Source organism: Haliotis asinina, chromosome 11 (assembly GCF_037392515.1).
Source record: "Haliotis asinina isolate JCU_RB_2024 chromosome 11, JCU_Hal_asi_v2, whole genome shotgun sequence".
Lineage (NCBI taxonomy): Eukaryota > Metazoa > Mollusca > Gastropoda > Lepetellida > Haliotidae > Haliotis > Haliotis asinina.
The window spans coordinates 49,645,628-49,660,953 of record NC_090290.1 but is presented as its reverse complement, the minus strand read 5'-3'; the positions used below and the strand labels follow the sequence as shown (position 1 = coordinate 49,660,953).

Below are 15,326 nucleotides of genomic sequence, written 5' to 3'. Positions count from 1 at the left end.
AGAAAACCCGCATACTCTTCATCACATTGCTACACCGTATTTACCATAACGGATGTTTAAATAGCACTTTATGTAAATAGAGCATCAAAAGAAGCTGAAACCATGTATTATATTAACATGGTACTAACTATAGTCGATTCGAACCACTGCTTTACAGTTCACTGACTGCCGTGGATGCAGGCTTTTCCCACGTGGCGGGATAAAACCTAATGATCGCAAGGCCACGTGAACCAATCAGAAATGGACATTCTTAAATGGGGTAGGAGAAATGTGCCCTGTAGTGCTTATGAACCTTGATCTTTCAGGTACACTTCATCAGTTGTGTACAAATACTGGTCTAGAATAATGTTTCAAACACTTTAATACGTATTGATGCAGGGGCTCCATATATGTTCTTGTTTACGTCCCGCTCGTCAAACGTCAGAATAAATTTACAGGTATCAAAGCAGACTCACTCGCTGGGCCACTAGCAATAAAAAAAGCCCAAACAAAGCTAAAACAGATAAATCAATTAATTTAAACAAATAGATGGAATACTAAAAACCACCTAAATATTAGTATGCACGCCCCATTTAAAAAGATAGAGCGCTAAAGTGGCAAGATTCAAACTCAAAACTATTCAATCGTATTTTACTCAATAAATCAAAATGGTCTCAATGTCACAATGTGGGTAGTTACAGAATCAAAGCAAAATATTTTACATGTTTACGTACGATTTATTTAGCAAAGCCAGAAAAATCCCCGACAAACACGGCCGCTTCTCCTCAATATGTGGGTTTGTGAGAGTGAGGGTACTCCCTACAAGGCTCACTCCCATTAGTTAACAAGGCGCCCTCCCAATTTATGTATTTTTTACTCGATAGGTACGGAAAATTAATTAGGCGATGTGGGTATGTCATGACTGGTTGATTTCTCAGGATAAGGTGAATTGGGCATGGCAGAGTCGATATACTATGATCATAGGGTATTTAGCAACCATGTTGGAGTGAAGGAATGACAACTCTGTGATAGATTAATGAGTGTCTTTTTTAAGCATTATGAAAATGGGAATGGTAAATTAACACAAAATGCCCTAGACCTGTCCAGCGTGTCATACATATATATATATACATATCATAAAATAATAATTTATCAACTGAATAATACATACAAATACTCTTATGATTATGTATAACATCACATTTTAATAAAAAGATGCATGCGTTGAGCTTGTTAGATGTTTTAAGATTAATGGAAGAGGTAGTGAAGGACACACCCACTTGGGAACTTGGGAGCAGAGAGACGCCACGGTTCAGTGGTTACAGCCATAGGGCCTTCTGCGCTCTCTGCTCAATATATTAAGGGTGGTGATGAATGAATGAATGAATGAATGAATTTCTTTATTTCCTCCAGAATTTACATCCGAAGATTTACAGCATCTCTGATGTTACTCAGAGCAAACACATAATGTTAATATATAGAATATGAATGCTAGAATAGAAATATGAATGCTAACGTCATAAGCTGTGTAAATAACTATTCAATAACATACGTACACAGACTGCCGGTTATTGCTGCACAGAAAAGAGAGGACTGTCCAACACATTCTTGAGATGAAATACATATTTACAAAATAATAGTGACACATTGTCCCAAGTGGTCAAGCTAACAATTCCAGGTAATGTTTGAGCCGCTCCCCAGAATAATGCAAGCATTTCATTTTCATCCAAAAGTTCAATTTTAACATAACTGTCAACATCCAGTTGGTCAATGAGGGTGGAGAAGAATTCATTTCGTTCAGTTACATAGTACTCACAGTACAAAAGTACATGTCTGTCATAATGGAAGAGGTAGAGAAGGACACCCCCACTTGGGAACTTGGGAGCAGAGAGACGCCACGGTTCAGTGGTTACAGCTATAGGGCCTTCTGTGCTCTCTGCTCAATATATTAAGGATGGTGATGTAGATGAAGGTTACGCAGGAAAAGTAGGTGATGTGGGTAGACTACGTCAACAGGCAGCTGTGCAGTCAACCAGATAGTTTGTTGTTTTAATCTGTCTGACAATTGTTACGTCTGACCAGTTAGACAATAACAAGCTGATGTTAACACATGTGATCTAACGTTAGTTTTGCGTTTTTTAGCATGTTTTCGAAGGAATGGCCGTGGTGTATCATTTATTCTTTCATTCATTCACATATGCACTTCTTTCTTTTATCATTTCTTTCATTCATTCACATATACTTCTTGCTCTTCATTCATTCATTCATTGTAAGATTTCGACTGATACAGTAAACTGGCTGAAGTACTGTTAAACGCAGCCTAAGTTGCGATGGAGACGAATCAGGTCACTGTGTGCATTGGAGCATGAGGAGGCGCATACTAATTAGTACAAATGGTAAAGAAAACAAGGGAGTGACCTACCCCTGTTGTAGATTATTTCTGGTCCGACAAATAGGAGAATACCCCATAAAACCTCGGACGAAGAAAAGCCGGGACGGGCAAACGGGAATTACTAAAAATGGAGACCACACTATTAAAACGAAACATGCTAAACTGGGTAGGTACACTTAAAACTACTAGGTGGGTACATTTGGTGAATGTCAGTGGAATTGACAAGACATATTTCAATACAGTTTAAAGATCTCACAACACCGTTTATTAATGTGTCCCAGCATAGTCACTGGAGTTTGGTCACTCTTGATTAGGGCTTTCACAAATAACTTCAACTTCACAGATATAGGTTGAATTTTGTTATATTTATAGAATACCTAAATTCAAAAGAATCTCAAGGCTTAGCATTCTAAGTGTACTGTTATATGTTGCTGGAAGTAAAGGGCTTCAACAACCCATGCTTGCCATAAAAGGTGACTATGCGTGTCGTAAGAGGCGACTAACAGGATTAGGTGGTCAGACTCGATTACTTGGTTGACAAATGTCATCAGTTCCCAATTGTGCAGGTCGATGCTCATGCTGTTGATCACTGGATTGTCTGATCTAAACTCGATTATCTACAAACCGCCGCCATATTGTTGGGATATTACTGAGTGCGACATAAAACTAAACTCACGAAATTAAACTGAATTTTCATTCGAATTGCATCTATTTTTAAACCATATGTTTGCAAAACAAAGAAAACAAGCAAACGAAAATATTTTCATCCACGAGCGAGATTAGTCGAATTAAGACCGGAATGATTTCATTTTTTTGTCGTGATACTTATAAACACACTTTCATTCATAAATTTACAACCCCCAAGACAATAAAAAAAGCTATGAAAATTTAAGTGGAAGTCCAGGTTCTTGTACTTGTTACAAATTAGCAGAATTAAGTCAAAATGAGTTGAATTTTGTGCCATGATACATATAAATATATCTTCATTCATTTACAACATCCAAAACACAGGAAAAGATGTATTTTGAGTAAAGTGATTATTCTGGCATATTTTTAAAAATCTTCCTGAATTCGCAAAATTAAGTCAAAATCAGTTGAATTTTGTGTCATGATACTCACAATGGCACTTTCATTCATTTACATCCTCCAAAACATTAGAAAAGATGTATTTGGAGTAAAAAGGAAATATTTTCGCTCATGGGCCCAATGTTTTTCGCCCATGGGCGAGATGTTTTTGAAAATCGGTCTCAATTAGCAGAATTAAGTCATAATGAGTTGGATTTTGTGCCATGATACTCATAAATATATCCTCATTCATTTACAACCTCCAAACCACAGGAAAAGATGTATTTTGAGTGAAGGCAAATACTCTCGCCCATGGGCCAAAATGTCTTTCTCCCATGGGCGAGAGTTTTCAAAATTGCTCTCATTTAGAGGAATTAAGTCAAAATGAGTTGAAATTTCTCTCATGATACTCATAAATGTACTTTCATTCATTTACATCCTCCAAATATTGGAAAAGATGGGTTTGGGGGTAAAAGGAAATATTCTCACCCATGGGCCAAAATGTTTTTCACCCATGGGTGAGATTTTGTTAAATAGCTCTACATTAACGGAATTAATTCAAAATGAGTTGAATTTTGTGACATGATACTTATGAACACACTTTCATCCATTCACAACCTCCAAAACATGGGAAAAGGTAAATTTTGAGTAAAAGTAAATATTCTCACACATGGGCCAAATGGTTTTCGCCCATGGGCGAGACTTTTTGAAAAATCACTCTAAATTAGCCGAATTAAGTCAAAATAAGCTTAATTTCGTGTCAAGACAATAATAAATACAAGTTCATTCATTGAAAAGCTGCAAAGCCTGAAAAAAAGCATGTAGTTTCAATGAAATTAATTATTCTCGTCCATGGGCCAATATGTTTTTCACCCATGGGCCAGATTTTTTAAAATCGCTGTCAGTTAGCAGAGTCAAGTCACAACAAGCTGAAATTTGTGTCATGATACTTATCAACTTTTTTTCATTCATTTACAACCTCCAAAACATTTATTCTGGATGAAATTAAACACTTTCGCCCATGGGCCTGCCCATGGGCCTACCCATTGGCCACTGTTCGCCCATGGGCGTGCCCATGGGCGAGCGAGTTTAAATTTTGAGTTTTCGAAAAAAATTTTTTTCATTTTTTCATCCTTAGCACATATACATAACAGCTGTATGTTTAATTTTGCGAAATCCCTTGTGAGAGAGTGGCCACAGTGCTGAGAGTTTCTGGACTTTTGTGAGTCCAGAATTAAATTGTGACGTGTTTCTTACATTTCCTGTAATGTGTTTCGCCTACCATGACAGAAGTGGTTCATACTTCCTTAGCTCCGACGCTTATCTCATCGTGAACCGCTACATGACACGGATTAAGTGTTTGGTTTGGTTTCAATATGTCATAAATTTTAAGGAATGGATTGTAAATTAAGCAAATGAGGTCGGTCTGCAAACATCTGTTCCACCTCGGTATCAAGTGACTTGATGCTTATTTTATGTGCCTCTTGACATATTTCAACCGTGGCAGCAGGTACAGTTCATATACGTCACAACTACTGACCACAATTACACACAAATGTCACAGAAGTAGGCCTATGATTAATAAGGCAGATTTCGATATACGTGAATATGGAGAATGAGTAAGTTCCTCGAAGTCACATTGATGTACTGCAGACTTTGCCAATCGAGAGGTGTGAGACGAAGCATTATCATGTAAAACCAGAACTCCAGCACTCAATACCCCTCACGTTGTTCTCGTATGTATCACTCCAGTATGGCTCAAGGACCGCGTATTGTATTGACTATTCTTCTGTAACATACACCTTAGCAATGTGTCAGTCGGCTGGATTGTACCTAAACCTTGACTTACAGCTCAGCAACAACCGTCAAACATGCTGAACTACACAAACAGATGTCGGTCACTCGGTGAGAATACTACTTACAAATGGTACAAGGGAGAATAAATGATGGAGATTTTATGCGAATTATATACATTCCAAAACGGAAAACATTTTACATTAAATTACCCATTTTGATCGCATTGATGATCGCTGAGTTCATGTTATACGGACACATCTCAAACTGTCCGAACTTACAAGGCATTAGTGTCTGGTGAATACATGCGCAACAGTTCTGCTCGAGATTGGATGCTGTGTTCAACAGGAGCTCTTCATAAGTCGTGAATAAATCTAACAAAACTCTTGTAAGAATATTATTGATGTATAAAATGATTAATCATGCCTTCATTCACCAATAGTTCAACAGTCCTGCATGATATGGAGTGCGTTATGCAACATATGTTCGTTGTAACACGAGTCTGCGGAAACAATGGCCACATCTCCAAAATAGGCTGCGTGTACAGGGTAAGACTGATCACCACACGTGTAGCTTGAAATATAATGTAAGATGAGGTAGAGAGCAAGAGATAACCCTAAAAGTATCCAACAATAATAGACTCCAGATTCCCAGTGCTGGAATATAGTAGAACGTGTAGTACTATGTACTACCTTCCAAATCTTGCTTTTACAACACGGGGTTGGGTTTGGGGCAAAGGGACAGCATTCCCGAGGGACAGCAAAATGGGGTTCACACAATACGAGTCTGAGAAATCACACCAGTTACGTCAACATAGTTTAACACAACCTGTTATTCTTTCCTTAATCCACTTGTCAGTAGTATGTTAAGTACCTATATCTACTTGCCAGTATTTAAAGTATTGAAAGTACCTGTACCATTTCATCAGAAAGATGTAAAGTGCTTACATACACACGCCAGCAGTATGTTTACATTATTGACGAAATGATATAGCTAATTTACATACTGCTGACGAGAGTATACAGATACTTTACACACTGCTGACGAGTGTATACAGATACTTTACACACTGCTGATGAGTGTCTACAGATACTTTACATACTAGTACTGCTGACGAGTGTATACAGATACTTTACATACTGCTGACGAGTGTCTACAGATACTTTACATACTAGTACTGCTGACGAGTGTATACAGATACTTTACATACTGCTGACGAGTGTCTACAGATACTTTACATACTACTGACGAGTGTATACAGATACTTTACATACTAGTACTGCTGACGAGTGTATACAGATACTTTACATACTGCTGACGAGTGTATACAGATACTTTACACACCGCTGACGAGTGTCTACAGATACTTTACATACTGCTGACGAGTGTCTACAGATACTTTACATACTGCTGACGAGTGTATACAGACACTTTACACACTGCTGACGAGTGTCTACAGATACTTTACATACTGCTGACGAGTGTATGCAGATACTTTACACACTGCTGACGAGTGTATACAGATACTTTACATACTAGTACTGCTGACGAGTGTCTACAGATACTTTACATACTGCTGACGAGAGTATGCAGATACTTTACATACTGCTGACGAGTGTATACAGATACTTTACACACTGCTGACGAGTGTCTACAGATACTTTACATACTGCTGACAAGTGTATACAGATACTTTACACACTGCTGACGAGTGTCTACAGATACTTTACATACTGCTGACGAGTGTCTACAGATACTTTACACACTGCTGACGAGTGTCTACAGATACTTTACATACTAGTACTGCTGACGAGTGTATACAGATACTTTACACACTGCTGACGAGTGTCTACAGATACTTTACACACTGCTGACGAGTGTCTACAGATACTTTTCATACTAGTACTGCTGACGAGTGTATACAGATACTTTACATACTGCTGACGAGTGTCTACAGATACTTTACATACTGCTGACGAGTGTATACAGATACTTTACATACTGCTGACGAGTGTCTACAGATACTTTACATACTGCTGACGAGTGTCTACAGATACTTTACACACTGCTGACGAGTGTATACAGATACGTTACATACTGCTGACGAGTGTATACAGATACTTTACATACTAGTACTGCTGACGAGTGTATACAGATACTTTACATACTGCTGACGAGTGTCTACAGATACTTTACATACTAGTACTGCTGACGAGTGTCTACAGATACTTTACATACTGCTGACGAGTGTCTACAGATACTTTACATACTGCTGACGAGTGTATACAGATACGCTACATACTGCTGACGAGTGTCTACATATACTTTACATACTGCTGACGAGTGTCTACAGATACTTTACATACTGCTGACGAGTGTCTACAGATACTTTACATACTAGTACTGCTGACGAGTGTATACAGATACTTTACATACTGCTGACGAGTGTCTACAGATACTTTACATACTGCTGACGAGTGTCTACAGATACTTTACATACTGCTGACGAGTGTATACATATACTTTACATACTGCTGACGAGTGTCTACAGATACTTTACATACTGCTGACGAGTGTCTACAGATACTTTACATACTAGTACTGCTGACGAGTGTATACAGATACTTTACATACTGCTGACGAGTGTCTACAGATACTTTACATACTAGTACTGCTGACGAGTGTCTACATATACTTTACATACTGCTGACGAGTGTCTACAGATACTTTACATACTGCTGACGAGTGTCTACAGATACTTTACATACTAGTACTGCTGACGAGTGTATACAGATACTTTACATACTGCTGACGAGTGTCTACAGATACTTTACATACTGCTGACGAGTGTCTACAGATACTTTACATACTGCTGACGAGTGTATACATATACTTTACATACTGCTGACGAGTGTCTACAGATACTTTACATACTGCTGACGAGTGTCTACAGATACTTTACATACTAGTACTGCTGACGAGTGTATACAGATACTTTACATACTGCTGACGAGTGTCTACAGATACTTTACATACTAGTACTGCTGACGAGTGTATACAGATACTTTACATACTGCTGACGAGTGTCTACAGATACTTTACATACTGCTGACGAGTGTCTACAGATACTTTACATACTGCTGACGAGTGTATACATATACTTTACATACTGCTGACGAGTGTCTACAGATACTTTACATACTAGTACTGCTGACGAGTGTATACAGATACTTTACATACTGTTGACAAGTGTATACAGATAATTTACATACTCTGACGAGTGTATACAAATACTTTACATACTGCTGACAAGTGTATACAGATACTTTACATACTGCTGACGATTGTACATTTTAAGTTGTTCACTGGTCGCGAGTGGGCCATGGGCTCTTGTACCCTCGAGTTGGCGAGGGGAACATGAACAAACCTCGAGGGTACATGAGCCCACGGCCCGTGAGGGACCAATGAACAACGTATTTATCTTACAAGAACACCTGAACTTTAAATTTGAACTGTTTGAAGCACTTCTGTTGAATGCGAGGCGAATTCAGCAGACGACACGAGGTAAACAGATTTAGAGTTATCTCCCTTCCATCGATTTTCAATCGCAAAACCTCGACAATTTCCGTGCTTGATGCGTGATTCAATATTATTCGAGGTAAACATGTACTACCATGAAGCACCAGAAGAGTTCCTAGCGGGGTACATTGAAAATAATAGAATAGCGCTTAGCCAATCAGAAAGCGGCATTGTTTAATCCATTTGGAAACACACGAATAAAACCAAATAGTAGATGGAGCTTTGCTATGAAGCAAGATATCCAACGAATGAGGTCCTCTGTGTCACGTCATTTATGTATTGACCTGACGAGTTGTCGGTTTCAACTTCTATTTCTGTTAAGTTCCTGAGTGCCGGACACAATGCCATGCGGTCGTAAGTGGTAGATGTAAAACTCCAGATCGTACATCTTCTGTGGGGGCACGTAATGGAAGGATATGGCGTAATCGGAGATGCTGTCTATTCCCTGAAATGTAAAATGATAATGTCAGACCCTGACACGAAAAAATCGATCTGTGCAATTGGGAACCGATGGCATGTGTTAACCAAGTCAGCGAGCCTGACCACCCGATCCCTTTAGTCACCTCTTACGACAAGCATAGTTGCCTTTTATGGCAAGCATGGGTTCGCGTCAGGTAACCTTTGAGCGACTTAAGACCGTCCAATCAAACGCGAGACGGTGAAATAGATTTAACCAATCAGGCAACGGCTACTACTTGGGGATCGGAGGGGCTTACAAAATATTCAGATCACTGACACAGGTCTCTCCACAAACAAAAATCCGTATATAACACAATTATCTGACCTGCAGTATATACGCTTTGGGTTTCTGTTGACATGGTTACCATTAGCTAATATTTCCGCAAGATGACATCCTTGAATATTGCCTAAAACACTATTTTCAGCGACTGTTTACTCACAGTTGTCATGGTTGTAACGTGCGCCGTGTGTATCAGCCGGAAGCGATCGTACGCTAAATAGCATTCGGAATCGTTCGGGTAAGAACCTTTTCGAGATTAAAAGCTCAAAAGGTATGTGCGAATGTCCACTTTCGCGCGATTTGGTAAGCTGCGTTCTGATGGTCAGTCTCAAAGGTTAGTTGACGTAGCCTCCCATAAGGCTTCGTTAGATTCAGTAGTGGAGTGTAACGAAAAGTACTGAGGCTAAGTTTACTTGGACTGCAGAATGTAACAGTGACAATACCAGCTGTCCACGAGAAGGTGAGGTATCCTGCCTCATCGGTGGCACATGGCATAAACACATGCAAAGTCTAGTAGGTTATTCACCTGTAATAATTCTGGAAGGTATGGTATAAGTCAAAATATGGAACTGCATCGGACATCACTTTTGTCCCTAATGCATTAAGTTTGGAAATGTCCCCACATGTCTACCATGCTTTGGAAGCTTAACTGAGTGTTGATTGTGGTCACCTTGGTCAAACAACAAGAGCTGATGGACTGTTCGATGTGAAAGGAAAGTTGATTATTTGGGAAGTTCATCCCTTTTGTCATAATGACTTGTCGAAAGTTATGACATCAACTCAACTATATCCGATCGTCATAAACAGGATGAACATATGTTTCGTGTACATTGAATTATGTAATTGAAAGTCTAAAAATATTACAGCTAATGTGTATGGCCATATCTTTTGAGAATTATTTTTTTAAAAATTGTTTTCATTGGAGCATTGATTGGCTGGTTGATCTGATCTAGGCTGCCCACGGCATGCATAGAATTGCCGAAAATTCGGAAATAGCTCGTTCAATGCATTCTTTCCATTCTTGAGTTATAAGGATACGTTAGAAAGAAAACACTATTGAAGTGTTGTTTTCCACTGTTCCCATTTTCATTGTAGTGAGTGAGTGAGATTTAACTTTACGATTTTAGCAATATTCCAGCAATATCACGGCGGGGGACACCCGAAAATGGGCTTCACATATTCTATCCATGTCGGGAATCTTCGGCGTGACAGCGAACGCTTTACCACTAGGCGCGTGATGACTCATCTGACCATCCGAGTAAACGTTTTGGTATTGTACCTAAATGAAATTTCTCACTCTGAGGCGATACAAGCAGATGTATATAACATACAGTGTTTCACTTACCTTCTTAGCACCATTTGCATCGTACTGGTAATACCATTTTGGGTATATACCAGCCAAATGCGACTCAGGGTTCAAACAATGGAATCTGCTCCTCCCAAGAGCGTCTGTTGTGTTGACTGTTCTCACCCCCAGCTTCTCCATACATCTGCCAAACTCTACATCTTCTGAACCACCATCGCGCCTGCACACTTTGGGATCGTGTCCTTTCTCACCATATCTCCTCAACGCCTCCTTACTCAGCACATACCCTCCTCCACCGCTGTAGTACCCTTGTCTCAGTATTACCTTGAAATGATGGCCAAAAAATACAGGTTCGGATTTGTTTTGGGACGTCAGAAAATATCGGAGATTTTCTAAAATAACATATGTGTCATCGTCAGCTTTCATGAACCAGTCAGCATCATCAAAGTGGTTTTCGTAGATGTAGCGGAAAGCTTGCATCGTTTTGGCTGTCAGATGTTCCCGTCCTTCAGACACGTTTAATCCGATTGTAGGGAACTTTGGATCTGTCACCGAGCTCATGAAGAGGACTTTGTTGCAGCGCCTACTCCACGTGTCACGAACTACACGTGCTTTAACATCCAGGTTTTTTGGTGACGTCATAATCCAGCAGAGTACTCGCTCCTTTTGATATAGAGCCTTCGATATGGCATCGTCATCTGTTCACAAAAAGCAAAAGTAATGTTTGAACTGTTTCAGTAAACAGTTTCACACACCGATATTAGTAGATTGATACGTTCACTGATACAATTAAAAGAGTGAGTGAGTGAGCTGATGGTTGGTACCGTAGGCTGTATTCGCTCGGTTGGCAGGTCGTGTGAATGAGTGAATTGGGTCCCAAGTCCGCATATAGGTATTTTCAAACACTATTACAATGGTGATATCAAAATTGTTTTTCATTGAGAATAAAGAATGGAATGCTTTTGCCACAGGGGATGGGGTTAAGGAGTGGTGAGTACGTCATCTATTCACAAAAAGTAGCCACTGCCCCTACCAAACTTAACACAAGACATATAGTATCTAAGTTATAGTTCCAAATGGTTTTCATTTCATCTTTTTGAAATATGTAATGATCATGTTTATGTTTCTTGTCATGTCAGCTCGTCCGGGGACTTCAACATAACTGTGACCACCTTAGACACCACAACGATTCCAAAATATTCAAAATGGCTCAGAAGTAACCTTTTGTGCCTTCTGCTCAATTTCCGGGTGGGATAGATTGTAACGAAGATATGTCTACCTTGTATCGGGTCACCACACACTTTGATTTTTTAAAGATCATAACATCATAACTGCGATCGTCTCAGACGCCCTGGTATAGTCGACATGTCTCTCAGAGCGATATCAAACCACGTTGAGATTGCTAGCGCATGCTGATCGTTACAACAAATACCCACTCAGATTCTCAAGGTTACCTGACCTATTCCATTTCTGGGTTTTATTCAAAACTTAGAAATGACATACCCTGACGTGCCTGAAATTGTGTTCACAATAGCGTTAAAGCAAACCGTCTCGCTGAATGGGATGAAATACTATAATGTCAAATGAGAACAAACCTTTATGGAGATGCAGGTCCTCAAATTTAATATTTCCAGACAAATATCGTTCCAAAGACTTCTGAAATCCTTCATGGAGGTATTTCGGTAGATTCTGCGTCTCTTTTGAATGAACAGTTTGTGCATTTACTGCGTTAACAATCGATGAGACGAAATGGAAGTCGGAATGTTCCGTTTTAAAGAATACAGCACAAATGGACGCCAACGAAAACCCGAATATTAAGCCAAACACAGCTGAAGATAGTTTTGTGACAGGAGCAGACGTAGCCATTTTTCAGCAATTGTTGTTTTACATCCACGTAAGCGAGTCGAATATCCCTTTGTAACATGTACCTTATCAATATTCCACTCACCAAGGTTAAATGTAGCTTTTTAAAACCTGATCTTTGTGTCATTTATGGATCCTGGCTTTCGATCCTGCCTTGCTCACATTTATGGGTGATTTAGAAATAGATATGACATGAACCATCAAGCATACAAAATAGTCGACAAAGATGGAAGCAGAAACAGATTCTTATGTGTCACGTGGCCTTATAGATATTACTATGTTACTTGTACACCTATTTAATTCTGTAAAATGAAAATCATGCTTACAGTCATGCTTACGAAGACCCGGGTTCGATTCCCCACATGGGTACAATGTGTGAAGCCCATTTTATGGTGTCCCCTGTCGTGATATTGCCGGAATATTGCTAAGAGCGGCGTAAAACTTAACTCACTCACACACTCTTGGTAAATTCAAATAACCAGCTATCCGTACGATTTTCAGACGTAACCAGACCAAACGCCCGTGTAAACGGGGCTCGACTGTACATGCGTTAATTACATAACAGTATTGAAATGCTGAAACACTTCTTTGTTTACAGCACCTGTCACTGTTGTCTGAACAGATAATATAAAAATAAAATCACACACGCGTTTTGCTGCATACAAACATCAAACAAATGCTTTTTGAAGCCAGATGCGAATTTCTTCAATAACAATCCATGAACCTATACTCCATGAAATATATCAAATGGATAAGTGTTTTATGCAGAGTTTGGTGTCATATATACACCGTTTTGAACGTGTACATTAGGCATGGTATTTAAAAAGCATTTGCAACAATGGTTCTTTTTGACCGACTGAACTGATAGAAAACTACAACGATGTTGGGGCTTGATTTGAGGCCATTGGTCTAAACTGTAAGTGATTGATTGCTCGATCGATCGATCGATTGATTGATTGATTGATTGATTGATTGATTGGGCGAATGAATGGGCGAATGAATGAATGAGTGAGCGTGTGGATGCAAGACACAAAAATCCTCAACTCGCACCAAAAGTTTATTCTATATTCACAGTCATCATTAATTGTCTTTCCTTTGGCTTGGTGAGGTTCAGAAAACTACAAAGTAAAAGTAAAGACTTGCTGAGTAAATGATTCCTAACATCACTACATGAAAATTCTAAGTAAATTACTTCAACCTTAACAATCACAAAATAAGTCAATAAAATGTACAATTAACAAAACCTTCAAACATTATCTCCATATTATGCATTGAAATGTCTTTTAATAACAAACAATGCTACTCACATTTGTGCCCATGCCCACTACCACATCTTGGTACAACATGGAGGCAGTGACAAGCCATGTGCTTTGAGGAGCAACACTAACAATCAAGGGAAGTAATCTGTTTTTACAACCATGATAATACTTTTAGGAAAACTAATAACAGTTATAGCCCAGCTAAACTTTCTGAACCTCATCTGAACTAAATTTTACATTGAAAATTACCACACTACTTTAATGCTTCGTACTTTGCAACATTAAAAGTATAACCTTTTGACAACAATTATCTTTAATGCATGAAATTATAAATTAATTGAAGAAAAAATGTTTTCTGCATCAACACACTCGGCGTCTTAAATAACATTGTTTAACTATCTTCTCACAATGCAGAAACAATCTGAAATAACATACTGTTGAACAGTAAACAATATTCACAAGATTTCTTTCTTCAGCATATTTTTCACTTGTGTTTTTGAAGTAATATATATGCCAATGTACAATGATATCAATGTGTAACTGTTTACAATCTGGACATATGTTAACCCTAGACATGTGCGCGGGTGAGTTCTTTCATTAGAAATCTTTCATTTACGATGTGTTTATAAATATAAACTGCTAACCACACCCCTAGTAATGTTTCATGAAGTGGTAGAACCTTAATTGATCACACATTCATGTTCAGATAGAGGTATAAAATCTACACTCACATACATTCCTATATTATTCAAATGTATTAAATACCGGTTACAGTAACTGTACACACACAGCAGCAAACAAAGGTGAAATGAGGGGGATATATATCACGTAACTCAAATAACCTCCTTTCCAAATAGCAAATATGTACATATCTTCTCTAACCTGTCATAGATACGGTACACTGGTCACATAATTATTGAATGGGAAGCTTCAGCGGTCGGCGCGAAGCCTGCACGTTGTTGACATTGTAGTGGGCTGTCAGTCAGTCGCATATACAGTGTTCCCAGAAATTATTGAGAAAATCTTTGTTTTTTTCTAATGATGCTGAGATTGGAAAAAGGGCTTTCACTGTGCACTAAGCATACTAAATAAGGGAGACAACTCTTGAAGGCTTAGAAGGCAGCTCATTACGTCAAGAGTTATCTCCCTTGTCTGAGCAGACGGCTTCCTGTGTTGACATGGCAGAATTTACAGCAAGAGAGGAAAGAAAGCTCATTCTAGATGATTTTGAAAGGGGTGAGGCTGATGCTAAAGTGTTAGCTTGTAGACATCGTATTCCTTTGTCTACAGTATACAGAACTTTGAAGAATATTCAAACAGGAACCGGGATAGAGCACAAAGCAGGGGCAG

At 38.9% G+C, this 15,326-nt stretch overlaps 1 protein-coding gene across 2 annotated transcripts; it reads right to left on the bottom strand.

The window, feature by feature from the left end:
* Window positions 1-8,969: 8,969 nt before the first annotated feature.
* On the bottom strand, window positions 8,970-14,123 carry LOC137256003 (glycoprotein-N-acetylgalactosamine 3-beta-galactosyltransferase 1-like). 2 transcript variants are annotated; one of them, XM_067793642.1, is made up of 3 exons: window positions 14,025-14,123; window positions 10,894-11,552; window positions 8,970-9,254 (listed from the first exon to the last, which is right to left on the bottom strand). In XM_067793642.1, exons 1-3 carry the CDS (start codon window positions 14,080-14,082, stop codon window positions 9,111-9,113), a joined length of 861 nt encoding a protein of 286 aa, XP_067649743.1. In that variant the 5' UTR covers window positions 14,083-14,123; the 3' UTR covers window positions 8,970-9,110. The 2 variants fall into 2 exon arrangements, with proteins under 2 accessions (XP_067649743.1, XP_067649744.1); XM_067793643.1 differs by lacking the exon at window positions 14,025-14,123 and adding an exon at window positions 12,803-12,857.
* Between the last annotated feature and the right edge of the window lie 1,203 nt (window positions 14,124-15,326).